This window comes from Sphaerodactylus townsendi, linkage group LG09, assembly GCF_021028975.2.
Source record: "Sphaerodactylus townsendi isolate TG3544 linkage group LG09, MPM_Stown_v2.3, whole genome shotgun sequence".
Taxonomy (NCBI): Eukaryota; Metazoa; Chordata; class Lepidosauria; order Squamata; family Sphaerodactylidae; genus Sphaerodactylus; species Sphaerodactylus townsendi.
This window is the reverse complement of record NC_059433.1, coordinates 67,549,812-67,566,821: the sequence shown is the minus strand read 5'-3', so window position 1 is coordinate 67,566,821 and position 17,010 is coordinate 67,549,812. Positions and strand designations below refer to the sequence as shown.

Below are 17,010 nucleotides of genomic sequence, written 5' to 3'. Positions count from 1 at the left end.
GGGTGGGGGGGGGGGGGGGTGGGGGGGGGGGGGGGTGGGGGGGGGGGGGGGTGGGGGGGGGGGGGGGTGGGGGGGGGGGGGGGTGGGGGGGGGGGGGGGTGGGGGGGGGGGGGGGTGGGGGGGGGGGGGGGTGGGGGGGGGGGGGGGTGGGGGGGGGGGGGGGTGGGGGGGGGGGGGGGTGGGGGGGGGGGGGGGTGGGGGGGGGGGGGGGTGGGGGGGGGGGGGGGTGGGGGGGGGGGGGGGTGGGGGGGGGGGGGGGTGGGGGGGGGGGGGGGTGGGGGGGGGGGGGGGTGGGGGGGGGGGGGGGTGGGGGGGGGGGGGGGTGGGGGGGGGGGGGGGTGGGGGGGGGGGGGGGTGGGGGGGGGGGGGGGTGGGGGGGGGGGGGGGTGGGGGGGGGGGGGGGTGGGGGGGGGGGGGGGTGGGGGGGGGGGGGGGTGGGGGGGGGGGGGGGTGGGGGGGGGGGGGGGTGGGGGGGGGGGGGGGTGGGGGGGGGGGGGGGTGGGGGGGGGGGGGGGTGGGGGGGGGGGGGGGTGGGGGGGGGGGGGGGTGGGGGGGGGGGGGGGTGGGGGGGGGGGGGGGTGGGGGGGGGGGGGGGTGGGGGGGGGGGGGGGTGGGGGGGGGGGGGGGTGGGGGGGGGGGGGGGTGGGGGGGGGGGGGGGTGGGGGGGGGGGGGGGTGGGGGGGGGGGGGGGTGGGGGGGGGGGGGGGTGGGGGGGGGGGGGGGTGGGGGGGGGGGGGGGTGGGGGGGGGGGGGGGTGGGGGGGGGGGGGGGTGGGGGGGGGGGGGGGTGGGGGGGGGGGGGGGTGGGGGGGGGGGGGGGTGGGGGGGGGGGGGGGTGGGGGGGGGGGGGGGTGGGGGGGGGGGGGGGTGGGGGGGGGGGGGGGTGGGGGGGGGGGGGGGTGGGGGGGGGGGGGGGTGGGGGGGGGGGGGGGTGGGGGGGGGGGGGGGTGGGGGGGGGGGGGGGTGGGGGGGGGGGGGGGTGGGGGGGGGGGGGGGTGGGGGGGGGGGGGGGTGGGGGGGGGGGGGGGTGGGGGGGGGGGGGGGTGGGGGGGGGGGGGGGTGGGGGGGGGGGGGGGTGGGGGGGGGGGGGGGTGGGGGGGGGGGGGGGTGGGGGGGGGGGGGGGTGGGGGGGGGGGGGGGTGGGGGGGGGGGGGGGTGGGGGGGGGGGGGGGTGGGGGGGGGGGGGGGTGGGGGGGGGGGGGGGTGGGGGGGGGGGGGGGTGGGGGGGGGGGGGGGTGGGGGGGGGGGGGGGTGGGGGGGGGGGGGGGTGGGGGGGGGGGGGGGTGGGGGGGGGGGGGGGTGGGGGGGGGGGGGGGTGGGGGGGGGGGGGGGTGGGGGGGGGGGGGGGTGGGGGGGGGGGGGGGTGGGGGGGGGGGGGGGTGGGGGGGGGGGGGGGTGGGGGGGGGGGGGGGTGGGGGGGGGGGGGGGTGGGGGGGGGGGGGGGTGGGGGGGGGGGGGGGTGGGGGGGGGGGGGGGTGGGGGGGGGGGGGGGTGGGGGGGGGGGGGGGTGGGGGGGGGGGGGGGTGGGGGGGGGGGGGGGTGGGGGGGGGGGGGGGTGGGGGGGGGGGGGGGTGGGGGGGGGGGGGGGTGGGGGGGGGGGGGGGTGGGGGGGGGGGGGGGTGGGGGGGGGGGGGGGTGGGGGGGGGGGGGGGTGGGGGGGGGGGGGGGTGGGGGGGGGGGGGGGTGGGGGGGGGGGGGGGTGGGGGGGGGGGGGGGTGGGGGGGGGGGGGGGTGGGGGGGGGGGGGGGTGGGGGGGGGGGGGGGTGGGGGGGGGGGGGGGTGGGGGGGGGGGGGGGTGGGGGGGGGGGGGGGTGGGGGGGGGGGGGGGTGGGGGGGGGGGGGGGTGGGGGGGGGGGGGGGTGGGGGGGGGGGGGGGTGGGGGGGGGGGGGGGTGGGGGGGGGGGGGGGTGGGGGGGGGGGGGGGTGGGGGGGGGGGGGGGTGGGGGGGGGGGGGGGTGGGGGGGGGGGGGGGTGGGGGGGGGGGGGGGTGGGGGGGGGGGGGGGTGGGGGGGGGGGGGGGTGGGGGGGGGGGGGGGTGGGGGGGGGGGGGGGTGGGGGGGGGGGGGGGTGGGGGGGGGGGGGGGTGGGGGGGGGGGGGGGTGGGGGGGGGGGGGGGTGGGGGGGGGGGGGGGTGGGGGGGGGGGGGGGTGGGGGGGGGGGGGGGTGGGGGGGGGGGGGGGTGGGGGGGGGGGGGGGTGGGGGGGGGGGGGGGTGGGGGGGGGGGGGGGTGGGGGGGGGGGGGGGTGGGGGGGGGGGGGGGTGGGGGGGGGGGGGGGTGGGGGGGGGGGGGGGTGGGGGGGGGGGGGGGTGGGGGGGGGGGGGGGTGGGGGGGGGGGGGGGTGGGGGGGGGGGGGGGTGGGGGGGGGGGGGGGTGGGGGGGGGGGGGGGTGGGGGGGGGGGGGGGTGGGGGGGGGGGGGGGTGGGGGGGGGGGGGGGTGGGGGGGGGGGGGGGTGGGGGGGGGGGGGGGTGGGGGGGGGGGGGGGTGGGGGGGGGGGGGGGTGGGGGGGGGGGGGGGTGGGGGGGGGGGGGGGTGGGGGGGGGGGGGGGTGGGGGGGGGGGGGGGTGGGGGGGGGGGGGGGTGGGGGGGGGGGGGGGTGGGGGGGGGGGGGGGTGGGGGGGGGGGGGGGTGGGGGGGGGGGGGGGTGGGGGGGGGGGGGGGTGGGGGGGGGGGGGGGTGGGGGGGGGGGGGGGTGGGGGGGGGGGGGGGTGGGGGGGGGGGGGGGTGGGGGGGGGGGGGGGTGGGGGGGGGGGGGGGTGGGGGGGGGGGGGGGTGGGGGGGGGGGGGGGTGGGGGGGGGGGGGGGTGGGGGGGGGGGGGGGTGGGGGGGGGGGGGGGTGGGGGGGGGGGGGGGTGGGGGGGGGGGGGGGTGGGGGGGGGGGGGGGTGGGGGGGGGGGGGGGTGGGGGGGGGGGGGGGTGGGGGGGGGGGGGGGTGGGGGGGGGGGGGGGTGGGGGGGGGGGGGGGTGGGGGGGGGGGGGGGTGGGGGGGGGGGGGGGTGGGGGGGGGGGGGGGTGGGGGGGGGGGGGGGTGGGGGGGGGGGGGGGTGGGGGGGGGGGGGGGTGGGGGGGGGGGGGGGTGGGGGGGGGGGGGGGTGGGGGGGGGGGGGGGTGGGGGGGGGGGGGGGTGGGGGGGGGGGGGGGTGGGGGGGGGGGGGGGTGGGGGGGGGGGGGGGTGGGGGGGGGGGGGGGTGGGGGGGGGGGGGGGTGGGGGGGGGGGGGGGTGGGGGGGGGGGGGGGTGGGGGGGGGGGGGGGTGGGGGGGGGGGGGGGTGGGGGGGGGGGGGGGTGGGGGGGGGGGGGGGTGGGGGGGGGGGGGGGTGGGGGGGGGGGGGGGTGGGGGGGGGGGGGGGTGGGGGGGGGGGGGGGTGGGGGGGGGGGGGGGTGGGGGGGGGGGGGGGTGGGGGGGGGGGGGGGTGGGGGGGGGGGGGGGTGGGGGGGGGGGGGGGTGGGGGGGGGGGGGGGTGGGGGGGGGGGGGGGTGGGGGGGGGGGGGGGTGGGGGGGGGGGGGGGTGGGGGGGGGGGGGGGTGGGGGGGGGGGGGGGTGGGGGGGGGGGGGGGTGGGGGGGGGGGGGGGTGGGGGGGGGGGGGGGTGGGGGGGGGGGGGGGTGGGGGGGGGGGGGGGTGGGGGGGGGGGGGGGTGGGGGGGGGGGGGGGTGGGGGGGGGGGGGGGTGGGGGGGGGGGGGGGTGGGGGGGGGGGGGGGTGGGGGGGGGGGGGGGTGGGGGGGGGGGGGGGTGGGGGGGGGGGGGGGTGGGGGGGGGGGGGGGTGGGGGGGGGGGGGGGTGGGGGGGGGGGGGGGTGGGGGGGGGGGGGGGTGGGGGGGGGGGGGGGTGGGGGGGGGGGGGGGTGGGGGGGGGGGGGGGTGGGGGGGGGGGGGGGTGGGGGGGGGGGGGGGTGGGGGGGGGGGGGGGTGGGGGGGGGGGGGGGTGGGGGGGGGGGGGGGTGGGGGGGGGGGGGGGTGGGGGGGGGGGGGGGTGGGGGGGGGGGGGGGTGGGGGGGGGGGGGGGTGGGGGGGGGGGGGGGTGGGGGGGGGGGGGGGTGGGGGGGGGGGGGGGTGGGGGGGGGGGGGGGTGGGGGGGGGGGGGGGTGGGGGGGGGGGGGGGTGGGGGGGGGGGGGGGTGGGGGGGGGGGGGGGTGGGGGGGGGGGGGGGTGGGGGGGGGGGGGGGTGGGGGGGGGGGGGGGTGGGGGGGGGGGGGGGTGGGGGGGGGGGGGGGTGGGGGGGGGGGGGGGTGGGGGGGGGGGGGGGTGGGGGGGGGGGGGGGTGGGGGGGGGGGGGGGTGGGGGGGGGGGGGGGTGGGGGGGGGGGGGGGTGGGGGGGGGGGGGGGTGGGGGGGGGGGGGGGTGGGGGGGGGGGGGGGTGGGGGGGGGGGGGGGTGGGGGGGGGGGGGGGTGGGGGGGGGGGGGGGTGGGGGGGGGGGGGGGTGGGGGGGGGGGGGGGTGGGGGGGGGGGGGGGTGGGGGGGGGGGGGGGTGGGGGGGGGGGGGGGTGGGGGGGGGGGGGGGTGGGGGGGGGGGGGGGTGGGGGGGGGGGGGGGTGGGGGGGGGGGGGGGTGGGGGGGGGGGGGGGTGGGGGGGGGGGGGGGTGGGGGGGGGGGGGGGTGGGGGGGGGGGGGGGTGGGGGGGGGGGGGGGTGGGGGGGGGGGGGGGTGGGGGGGGGGGGGGGTGGGGGGGGGGGGGGGTGGGGGGGGGGGGGGGTGGGGGGGGGGGGGGGTGGGGGGGGGGGGGGGTGGGGGGGGGGGGGGGTGGGGGGGGGGGGGGGTGGGGGGGGGGGGGGGTGGGGGGGGGGGGGGGTGGGGGGGGGGGGGGGTGGGGGGGGGGGGGGGTGGGGGGGGGGGGGGGTGGGGGGGGGGGGGGGTGGGGGGGGGGGGGGGTGGGGGGGGGGGGGGGTGGGGGGGGGGGGGGGTGGGGGGGGGGGGGGGTGGGGGGGGGGGGGGGTGGGGGGGGGGGGGGGTGGGGGGGGGGGGGGGTGGGGGGGGGGGGGGGTGGGGGGGGGGGGGGGTGGGGGGGGGGGGGGGTGGGGGGGGGGGGGGGTGGGGGGGGGGGGGGGTGGGGGGGGGGGGGGGTGGGGGGGGGGGGGGGTGGGGGGGGGGGGGGGTGGGGGGGGGGGGGGGTGGGGGGGGGGGGGGGTGGGGGGGGGGGGGGGTGGGGGGGGGGGGGGGTGGGGGGGGGGGGGGGTGGGGGGGGGGGGGGGTGGGGGGGGGGGGGGGTGGGGGGGGGGGGGGGTGGGGGGGGGGGGGGGTGGGGGGGGGGGGGGGTGGGGGGGGGGGGGGGTGGGGGGGGGGGGGGGTGGGGGGGGGGGGGGGTGGGGGGGGGGGGGGGTGGGGGGGGGGGGGGGTGGGGGGGGGGGGGGGTGGGGGGGGGGGGGGGTGGGGGGGGGGGGGGGTGGGGGGGGGGGGGGGTGGGGGGGGGGGGGGGTGGGGGGGGGGGGGGGTGGGGGGGGGGGGGGGTGGGGGGGGGGGGGGGTGGGGGGGGGGGGGGGTGGGGGGGGGGGGGGGTGGGGGGGGGGGGGGGTGGGGGGGGGGGGGGGTGGGGGGGGGGGGGGGTGGGGGGGGGGGGGGGTGGGGGGGGGGGGGGGTGGGGGGGGGGGGGGGTGGGGGGGGGGGGGGGTGGGGGGGGGGGGGGGTGGGGGGGGGGGGGGGTGGGGGGGGGGGGGGGTGGGGGGGGGGGGGGGTGGGGGGGGGGGGGGGTGGGGGGGGGGGGGGGTGGGGGGGGGGGGGGGTGGGGGGGGGGGGGGGTGGGGGGGGGGGGGGGTGGGGGGGGGGGGGGGTGGGGGGGGGGGGGGGTGGGGGGGGGGGGGGGTGGGGGGGGGGGGGGGTGGGGGGGGGGGGGGGTGGGGGGGGGGGGGGGTGGGGGGGGGGGGGGGTGGGGGGGGGGGGGGGTGGGGGGGGGGGGGGGTGGGGGGGGGGGGGGGTGGGGGGGGGGGGGGGTGGGGGGGGGGGGGGGTGGGGGGGGGGGGGGGTGGGGGGGGGGGGGGGTGGGGGGGGGGGGGGGTGGGGGGGGGGGGGGGTGGGGGGGGGGGGGGGTGGGGGGGGGGGGGGGTGGGGGGGGGGGGGGGTGGGGGGGGGGGGGGGTGGGGGGGGGGGGGGGTGGGGGGGGGGGGGGGTGGGGGGGGGGGGGGGTGGGGGGGGGGGGGGGTGGGGGGGGGGGGGGGTGGGGGGGGGGGGGGGTGGGGGGGGGGGGGGGTGGGGGGGGGGGGGGGTGGGGGGGGGGGGGGGTGGGGGGGGGGGGGGGTGGGGGGGGGGGGGGGTGGGGGGGGGGGGGGGTGGGGGGGGGGGGGGGTGGGGGGGGGGGGGGGTGGGGGGGGGGGGGGGTGGGGGGGGGGGGGGGTGGGGGGGGGGGGGGGTGGGGGGGGGGGGGGGTGGGGGGGGGGGGGGGTGGGGGGGGGGGGGGGTGGGGGGGGGGGGGGGTGGGGGGGGGGGGGGGTGGGGGGGGGGGGGGGTGGGGGGGGGGGGGGGTGGGGGGGGGGGGGGGTGGGGGGGGGGGGGGGTGGGGGGGGGGGGGGGTGGGGGGGGGGGGGGGTGGGGGGGGGGGGGGGTGGGGGGGGGGGGGGGTGGGGGGGGGGGGGGGTGGGGGGGGGGGGGGGTGGGGGGGGGGGGGGGTGGGGGGGGGGGGGGGTGGGGGGGGGGGGGGGTGGGGGGGGGGGGGGGTGGGGGGGGGGGGGGGTGGGGGGGGGGGGGGGTGGGGGGGGGGGGGGGTGGGGGGGGGGGGGGGTGGGGGGGGGGGGGGGTGGGGGGGGGGGGGGGTGGGGGGGGGGGGGGGTGGGGGGGGGGGGGGGTGGGGGGGGGGGGGGGTGGGGGGGGGGGGGGGTGGGGGGGGGGGGGGGTGGGGGGGGGGGGGGGTGGGGGGGGGGGGGGGTGGGGGGGGGGGGGGGTGGGGGGGGGGGGGGGTGGGGGGGGGGGGGGGTGGGGGGGGGGGGGGGTGGGGGGGGGGGGGGGTGGGGGGGGGGGGGGGTGGGGGGGGGGGGGGGTGGGGGGGGGGGGGGGTGGGGGGGGGGGGGGGTGGGGGGGGGGGGGGGTGGGGGGGGGGGGGGGTGGGGGGGGGGGGGGGTGGGGGGGGGGGGGGGTGGGGGGGGGGGGGGGTGGGGGGGGGGGGGGGTGGGGGGGGGGGGGGGTGGGGGGGGGGGGGGGTGGGGGGGGGGGGGGGTGGGGGGGGGGGGGGGTGGGGGGGGGGGGGGGTGGGGGGGGGGGGGGGTGGGGGGGGGGGGGGGTGGGGGGGGGGGGGGGTGGGGGGGGGGGGGGGTGGGGGGGGGGGGGGGTGGGGGGGGGGGGGGGTGGGGGGGGGGGGGGGTGGGGGGGGGGGGGGGTGGGGGGGGGGGGGGGTGGGGGGGGGGGGGGGTGGGGGGGGGGGGGGGTGGGGGGGGGGGGGGGTGGGGGGGGGGGGGGGTGGGGGGGGGGGGGGGTGGGGGGGGGGGGGGGTGGGGGGGGGGGGGGGTGGGGGGGGGGGGGGGTGGGGGGGGGGGGGGGTGGGGGGGGGGGGGGGTGGGGGGGGGGGGGGGTGGGGGGGGGGGGGGGGGGGGGTGAGGGTGGGTGTGGGGGGGGGGGGGGTGGGTGTGGGGGGGGGGGTGGGGGGAGGGGGGGGGGGGGGGGGGGGGGGTCTTCTTCTTCTTCTTCTTCTTCTTCTTCTTCTTCTTCTTCTTCTTCTAAACATCAGGAAAAACCTCCTGACAGTAAGGGCTGTTCGACAGTGGAATGTATTACCTCTGTGTGTGGTGGAGTCTCCTTGTTTGGAAGTTTTTAAACAAAGGTGGAGGCCCACCTGTCAGGAGTGCTTTGATTATGTATTCCAGCATTGCAGGGAGTTGAACATGGCTCTTGTGGTCTCTTCCAACTCCATGATTCTATGATTCTAACTGCTCAGCCTACCAAAAATGGGAAAAAATGCCACTCTGGCAGTACTTGTGACATGTGCCTCCATGGAAAGGGAGGAGTCCAGAGTCACACCCAGGTTCTCGATGGTGTTAGTTCCACTCCATCTAACTCTGGCAGCTGCTTTCCCAGCTCTGAAACTCCCCAGCCAAACCACAGGCTCTCCATCTTTGATGCATTAACTGTCAGCTGGCTCTGCTTCAACTGTTTCACCACCACTAGAGTGATACCCTCTCTGCCCGTGCTACCTTGTGATGGTGCCTTTCCCTTTGACCTTTCCTGAAGCCAAGGGAAGAAGACTCAAGTTCAAGCAGAAGAAAATAGAAACTCACTGGTATTCCCAGAAGTTTCTGCAACTATTATTTATTTTTATTGCGGGTGCCTCAAGGCCAAAACTGCCAGCAGAGGAGCTCGTAACAGTTGGGTTGAGTCAGTGTTAATAGTGTGTGGCAGCCCTTCTGGCCGACGTGGTGTTTTCAAACCAAGATACAGATGTGCGGCTCCAGATTCACCCAGTGGAGGAATGTAAACAGTGACTAATGGTGCAATTCAGGCAACAGGTCATGAGATGGAAAATAGATTAAGCCTGTTTGCTGTTTCCCCCCCATTGTAATCAGTGCTGTATAATACCAGCTGAGGCCAGCCCCGTCGACGACCTCTACCGCACCACAATGTGCCTGAGGACGCATAAAGGAATGACGGAAAGTTGGCACAAGTTTTCGACTGGCCAGCTCTGTAAGAACACTGTTACTGTTAAGAGGTTTTCAAAAACAGCTTTGGAAATGATGTGTTTTCTTTTGCCCAGGAAGTGTGGCACTCCCAAGAAATCTCAGTAGTCTTCTTGGCTGATTTTTGAATTTCACGCAACTTCTGCAGCTGTTTCATCCAAGATGGAGACCCTAATTTTGCCCAGAAAATTAATTTAGGCTGCTTACATATAATGGCCTTGAAATCTACACCAATAGTATAACTGCAGCACCTGGATCCTAGTAGAGGTGGGAGCAGAGGTGGGATCCAGCAGGTTCTCATCAGTTCCCGAGAGTGGGTTACTAATCGTTTGTGTGTGCCGAGAGGGGGTTACTAATCAGGTCCGCTTTTCCATTAGAAATCCCATTAGGTCCAAAAATCATAAAGTCCTGTTGTTTCCTATGTGGCTGATTAGCGAAGGTAGAAAACGGGATAATTCTCCCTGTTGGGCTGTTTTAAAAACATGTTTTAGAAATATGGTAAAGTTCCTTGTTTAAGGAAAGTATCCTTCTTTTGATTTCTAGAAACAAAATTAATTATTATTATTATTATTATTATTATTATTTATTTGATTTAATATACCGCCCTATCCCCAAAGGGCTCAGGGCGGTGAACAATATAAAAACATATATAAACATAACATATAAAAGTTTAAAATTTTCATTCTAAAACAGTATCCCACGAACCCATATGCAACCCTCCCAAGAAGAATGATGGGTCCCGATGATGTTAGGGACCCTATACAGCAGGGGGGAGGATGAAAGCAGGGCACCCCTCAGCGGGCTGGTCTCGCCCAAGGCACTGGTGGAACAATGCTGGTCTCTTGCAGGCCCTAATGGGACTCTCTCCCAAGGTCCCACATGGGCCCTCGGACAGCTGGGTGGTAGAGTGTTCCACCAGGCGGGGCCAGAGCCAGAAAGGCCCTGGCCCGAGTGGGAGGCCAGCCAGATTGGCTGAGGGGCCAGGGATCTCCCAGTAAATTGGCCCCCTGCTGAGCGCAGAGGCTTCCACTTCGGGACATATGTGGGTAATGCGGTCCCTAAGGTACGTAGGGTCCCAGTCAGCGTAAGGCCTTTTAAAGGTCAACACCAACACCTTGAAGATGATTCTGAACTCCACTGGGGAGCCAAATGCAGCTGGTGCAACACAGGCTGATATGATCCCAGGATGGCACTGCCTGTGAGCAGGACGCGGCAGCTGCAATTTGGACCAGTTTTAGCTTCCGAATCAGACGCGAAGGGAAGGCCCGCTGAGAGCGAAGCTACAATAGTCTAGCCTGGAGGTGACCGCTGTAGGCTGATCACAGTGGCTAGGTCAGCTTGAGAGGAAGGGAGCCAGCCGGCTCGGGCCTGTCAAGATGGAAAACGCAGCCCGGGTTGTATGGGCCATCTGGGTCTCCATTGAAAGAGAGACGCAATCCAGGTGGACTCCCCAGGCTGGGGCATGGACGGAGGAGGTCGGGCGCCAATGTGACCCCTCCCACACCGCAGCTGGAATTCCCCAATCTCTCCCCCCCCCGCCAAGCTACAGAGGATCTCCGCTCCTGGATGGATTAAGTTTTAACCTGCTCTGTTGTAAATCCAACCAGCAACCGCCTCCCAAACAATGCTGTAGAGCTGCAGGGGCGTGACAGCTCCCGCTTCCATCGACAGGTGAATGAGCTGGAGTGTCACTACCAGCATACTGATGGCAGACCAGCCCAAAGCTCCGTAATTCAACTGGAGCAAGGGGTCGTGATATAGATGTTAAAATAACAGTGGGGACAACAATACCCCCTGAGGCACACCACAATGAAGCGGGCACCTCTGGGAAGCTTTGTCCCCACACCACACTTGCTGACTCCGCCCCCGGAGGAACGAGACAACCCATTGAAGGACAGTGCCCCGGACCCCGGAGGCGGCCAGGCGGTGGGCCAAAAGGTCGGGTCGCAAATCGGGGAGGATGAAAGCAGGGCACCCCCCAGCTGCTCTAAATACCCCCCTATAGGGATGTTCAGCAGCTTCAGCCACGAAGCTCTCCACACTCGCTCCGGCCAGACGCCTGAGCACCTGTTTCATCCATGCAAGCTCCTCTGTATACCATGGAGCCTGCCGTGAACGTGGGGCTTAGAGGACGCCGGGGAGCAACAGTCTCGATGGCATCAGAGAGGTGGGAATTCCAATCCTCCACTTGCTCATCGAAAGGTGCCGGCTGGTTCAGGGTCCCGCAGGAGCATTCAGGAAACCAAGTGGGATCCATAAGTCTCTGTGGGCTGGCATAAATCGGCCCGTCTGCCAGCTTCTAGATATTCAGGGCGGCGCAGCATGTCAAGCCAAGCGAGCTCTTCAGGGCATAGTGGTCGGACTCATGGCACTCTATCAATAGAGGATACAACCAGATTAACCCCTCGGACCCAAAAGACCAAATCCAGCCTGCAGCCCGACATCTCATGGGTGTGTTTTGCCAGAATTCTATTAAGGAGAGGCCTAGAGTCAGCCATGGATGACACTTAGGTCCAAGAGTCGCTTATACATGAGGGCGGTGGTTGATGCATGGACATTGAAGTCACCCAGGACAATAAGTCTGGGAAACCTCAACGCCCAGTCAGCCACCACAATTCTAGCAGCCGCAGAAGGTTATTGGTCCCCCGGCGCGCTAGGGTATTAACGGGGTACACCAGAAGGACCACCAACCTCTCCCATGGCCAACCACTCCAGGCCGGCTACACTCCATGCTTCGGGTGATCTCCGGGACGGGACTGCCCTGAAGGGAAATGGAATTCATGGATGAACACGCTTACACCCACCACCCCGCCCCTGGGGGGTAAGTGCATTTGAAAGTATTGGGCATTTGACAGGCAGTCGCATTAGAGGAGAAGTAAGTTTGTTTCCTGTTGGCAGAAGACGAGTAGGAACTTAAGCTATAATGAGTTTAAATCTATGGACAGAAAGATACCTTCCAGCTGGAAATTCAGGGAACTTTTTTTTTTACAGTAAGAGTTTTATACAGTAACAGAGAAATTATTAATGCCTCCGCCCTCTGGAATGCCCGCCACGCCCCTATCAGTGTGTCTCCGCCCCAGCCCCATTGGCACTACACCACTGTTTGAATCCCACCACCATGGGAACCTGTTACTAAAATTTTTGGATCCCACCACTGGGTGGGAGATTTTCTGATGAGGGGGGGTGCTGCCCCAGTGTCAATCACTAATTAGGCTAAGAGCTGAAAGCTTACATATCAAGAACTTAATGGTGTCCCAAGCAGGATTTGGATTTGGCTGTTGGGTCCTCGGAACTTTCATTCCCTGCACCATCAATGCTGCAATAAACAGATCCTCCGGGACTTTACAACTCTTTGGTCACTGTTTTGGAATGAAATCCCAAGCTCACAAAGAAGAAGATGATAAATGGCCAAGGGAAGCCCTTGCTTCACCGGACTGCAACAAGAGGAAAAGCTATCGAGCTGCTGTTGTTTAAAAACTTTTACAACTGTTAATCTACTGATGGGTTATAGATAGCTTTATTAATCTTTTGTAAACTTGGTATCCTAGGAGAGAAACAAAGCCTTGCTAAATGACTGCCTTCTGCCATGTATCTGACCAGGTGCATCGCATCATTCTTCATCCGTTAAGTGCAAACATTGCATATTGATCAACTGCCTAGGACAAGTGAAAGATAGAGATGAGCACAAACGAAGCAAAGAACAAAAAAAGTTATCATCCGGGTGGAATAGCAAGGTTCTCAGCCAATTAGAAAATAACTTTGGTAGGAGCTACTGACACGGAAACAGAGTGATTTATGTTCTTTCTTCGCATCCAGGAGAAAAGACACTGCACTACCTTTAGGAGCTGCTCAATACAAAATGCAGCAGATTGTGGACTCAGGGGTGTTCCCCCCAGGGGGACATATGGGGTCAAATGTCCCCAGGCTGTGGCCATTTAGTCATGTGGGAGTGGAAAATTGCCCCCCACACCCCTCCTCCTTCCCCCTGGTACATACACTGACTTCAAGAACTGGTGCCAAAAAAATTTGTTTGATCGTGGTAGGGAAGGGCGGCCACGTACACAGGGGCAGAGCGGAAAACTCTGGGCTACATTTTCCCTAGATACACCTCTGATTGTGGTCCATACTAAATGTCCAAATCGTAGTCCAGAAATACCGTATATACTCGCATATAAGTTGAGTTTCTCAGCACATTTTTGGTGCAAAAAAAAAAAGCCCCTCCTCAGTTTTTCTTATATGGGGCGAAAGCCAATCACTGCCACCGGCCCGCCCTACCACTGCAGGACTGCCGCTGCCCGGCCACATCCCTGAAGCCAGTTGGGGCACCACTCATCTTTTCCTTTCCCCGCAGGCTCTGAGGCTTGGCTTCAGGGAAACTGCCACTCGGGAAGGGTGTCTCTATGATTTTCTTAAAAGGACAATGCTCCAAAGATTGCTTAAGCAAGGAAACCCCAAAAGCAGTCGAATGCTCCGTCTGGCGTTTCCTTGTTTGCAAGCAAGGAAACGCCAGAGCAGCCAAGGGCTGGGGCTACTGTGGGGATCCAGGAGGCGGCGGGGGAGGGGGAAGTGATCTGGTGGGAAGCAGGCGCCCCAGCTCTTCCCTGCCCCCACCTGCTTTGGAGTTACCACCCTAGACTTATACATGAGTCAATAAATTTTCCCAGGTTTTGGTGGTAAAATTAGGTGCCTCGAGTTATACACGGGCTGACTTATACACGAGTATATACGGTACATCTCCCTTGAGCATCAAAATAATGTTGAGGGATACTTTCTCTTCCCAAGAAGGGTCTCAGATTGAAAATGGAACATTGAGATGTTCCCTGTTTTTGTTCTTGGAAAATCCGCTCAAGTATCTGGGATAAAAGGTATGGGAAGAGACCTGTGCCTAAAGGCTAAAATAGGACATGGAAAAATATGTAAAATGTTCATCAAAAAGCTAGATATTGAGCTAGATAGATGGAGAATCTGACTCAGCAAGAGATAATTGCATAAGTTCAGTTCTGGTAAGCCCAGATGATTTCCTCGAGGTTCTGGTCAGTTTTCCCATCAAGCAAAATTCAAACAGTCAGAAATTCTTCCAAAGGAGGAATTATGGGGAAAGCTCAAAACAATACATTTCAGCACATCTCATCAGATTTCTTAGGCAACGTTGCAAGAAAACAGATCGCTCAGCCACTTGATCGTACTCTCCTTCTTGGCAGACAAATGAATTAAATAGTCTCCCCTCTCTTTCCAGTGGTCGGAATTCAGGAGCACTGGTGAAAGCTGTGTTTTTATATAAAGGGGCCCCCAAAGCTTGCAGTAAGTGGTTATACATGGTATTTCGTTACCTGGAATAGTTGCTCCTTTGGTCTCTTTGAACCTGTCTCCTTCCACGCGGACTCTTGGACACAGCACATCTGAAATGAGAAAAGAATACAAAAGATTACGCTTGTTTATCCAGCATTAAGACTTCCTTGCATATGAAACTTTCCTCAGTTAAGGGATTGTTGTGTTGCTTAAGAACAGCTTCTGGACATAGTAAAGGTAAAGTTAAATGTTTAAAATGCATTGATTTTGTTAGAAGCCACAGAGCTCTATCCGGCATTCCCTGGGCAGAAATATTATGGATCTTTCCCATGTCCTTCTCATACTAATGGAAAAATGATTTGGGAGGCTGCATGACCCGTGTGGAATGGCAGACACACAAGTCCCAGAGTTTCATCGGAGAGAGTGTGAATTTGCTTTTTCATCCCTCATTTATCAGCTATAATCTACAGCAGATGAAGCAGGAACTGACTTTTTTGTTTCTTTTCCCTTCCAATTCCACCAACCTGACCGGTATGTGCTGTTGTTGATCCAACCTGTGCTCTATGTCACATTAAAATAGTGTTTCCCAGGGTTCTCTGAACTGCCTTTGGTTTTGATTGCACTGTATGCCAGACGTCACCCCTCTTTCTCTCCACCAACATGGGCATCAGATTCTGCCTCCTTGGACCTTCCTCTTCTACATCATGTAATTATCACCCTTCCCCCAATGACCTCTACTATTCCCAACCTATCTTTAACCTCTATCTAAATCTTAGGCTTCTTCCAATTTTCTCTGCGTGTGTATTTGGCCAAACCTGCATATATACTTTTATTATTTTTGCTTTTTCCCAATACAATTGTTAAACTTCTAATTCTGGTCTCTTGTGGCTTTTTAAAGGGGGGAAAAATCCCCATAAACTTTGATGGAGATCTCACGGTCCAAACCTCTTGCGTAGTTGGGTTTGTTCCTGCTAATTCCTCAAATTAAAAGGAAACAAACTTCAGACCAGTTTGGGAAACAACGGCAGCTTGCCCCATTCTTCATTTTATCCTCACAACAACAATGCTGTGAATTCGTACCAAATGATTATTATTCTTTTTAAATCTCCAGCTCTTTCAAAAGGATATAATTCTATATCATGATTTCTCCCTATCTTTCTCTTTCTGGACCTATGCCCACGGGAAGCTATTTTTTTTATGTTGTTTTCCTAGATCAATAGTTAATTTCACACTTCTACACAACAGTGAAAAACCAGTCAAGGTAGTGAGTTAATAAAGATTATGAAAAATCTCCAGCTGTATTTCAGAGATTCAACCAAGTTTTCTTTCCCACTACTTTACTGGGTAGTCTGATGAGACACAGAGCACAAGTTCGATCAGCAACAGCCCACACAGGTGCGAGATGCACTGTACAAAATGGTTCACAAACTTGCTTGGATAAATGATCTACACTGGTCTACAATGCGGCATATAGCTCACTATAAGCAGGATCCTATTGTGTAGTTTCGATACTGCTTAAAGTTTCATGGCAATCTTTTTGTTATGCTTCAGATTTTCTCCAGAGGACCTGGTTCCTGAAAATTTGGAGTTCGGTTATCATTCCAGATCTCCAAGCCCCAACTGGAGGATGATGTCAGGATGCCATTACTGGGAGAGGGGAATAGCCGGGGAGAGCTTTAGCTTTTGCAGGTGCCGCTTATCTGTTTCCCTGGTCTCGAAGCTCTGAGCTGGGGCAAGACTTCAGACTGTTTCTACTGTATTGGTTCACATGTGGGGGGTTGGGAATTGCTACATCATATTATCAACTGTTCTGGCACCAACTTGCCAGAACAGTCTTCTGCTGTCTTTCTCATGTCTTCAATAAAATCCTTGAACCCATCAAGTGAGTTCAGAGGTGGGATCCAGCAGGTTCTCACAGGTTCCCGAGAGTAGGTTACTAATAATTTGTGTGTGCCGAGAGGGGGTTACTAATTGGTGATTTTGCCACGTGATTTTTGCCTTAGTTACGCCCCTCCTCTCAGCAGTAGCGGGCAGAACTTGAAGCAGTCTAGCAGGAGGTGCACCGGTGTGCGTGGCAGCCTGCGCCTGCGTGCATTTGTTTCCCACCCAAGGACCGGCGCAGTGGCTGCGTCCTTGCCACAGCCCCACCCAGGAATGCCCCACCCCTGGAATGCCTGGCCACGCCCCTGTTGTGCCCCGCCCCACCCCATTGGTGCTACGCCACAGTTTGAATCCCACCACCATGGGAACCTGTTACTAAAATTTTTGGATCCCACCACTGAGTGAGTTATTGTTTCAACAGGGAATTTGACAGATGATAACCTAGAGACAGCAAGAGCACCACTCTGACCTAATTTCAGAACTCCTCCTGGCATGTTCTAGCAACAAAAGATGGGGCAAATGTCTCCATCCCTTTTAGAGAGCTTGGTCTTTGGTTTACCCCAAGTGATGTTTTGAGGTCTAGATGTGATCATCTTCATAGTTTCCGTGAATGTCATGGGGTTGTTTATGAACCCTTCCACTGACATTTTGAGGACTGGCAATTTTTAGGCAAGGGATCCATCCCCCAAGCAGGCCACGTACTTGTGTGATGACTGTACAGAAAGAAGCCAGAGCAGGCCAACGACGCCATCTCAAGCAAGAGGAAAACATCATAAAATGTCCAACGAGAACACCAGCTCTATCAGGAGACTGTTTTTTCTATCTGACAGCCATCTCATTCCTCTTCAGTCTGGTTTTTTCCTTTCCAGTGTTTGCATCTCAGCCACTGAATAAGAGTTTCCTTTCCTTGGCTGGCCAGAAAAGTCAGAGTTACCGTGCTCCTTTTAGGGCATGACTTGTGTACCTTCAAAGTTTCCCTCATGAAGATGTGACTTTGATAGACTTACACTTGTTAAGCTTATTTTTATTGATATTCCACTTTTGTCTCTGATTGGGGACCAAAGCTGCTTTTCGCATCATTTCCCCAGTCTCCACCCAATCCTCAAAACAACCTCTTTGTGAGGTGACAGGGACGTATCTGCCAAAAACGGTGCCCAGGGCAAGCATTATGGCTTGCCCCACCCCCAAACTCCATGTAGAGTTCAGAGTCAATGTGTGCCAGTTCAACACGGTGCTCAGCTGGGTAGAATT

General features: G+C 68.0%; 1 protein-coding gene across 1 annotated transcript in view; it reads right to left on the bottom strand.

Annotated features, from left to right (window-relative positions):
* Positions 1 to 12,135: 12,135 nt before the first annotated feature.
* The window catches only part of LOC125439376 (collagen alpha-1(XXII) chain-like), an 86,306-nt gene continuing 81,431 nt past the window's right edge, over positions 12,136 to 17,010 (bottom strand). The window contains exons 4-5 of the mRNA XM_048508470.1: positions 13,920 to 13,988; positions 12,136 to 12,245 (exon numbers count right to left, since the gene is read on the bottom strand). Coding sequence (XP_048364427.1) covers positions 12,238 to 12,245; positions 13,920 to 13,988 — 77 coding nt within the window. The 3' untranslated portion in view covers positions 12,136 to 12,237. The remainder of the gene's footprint in view (positions 12,246 to 13,919; positions 13,989 to 17,010) is intronic.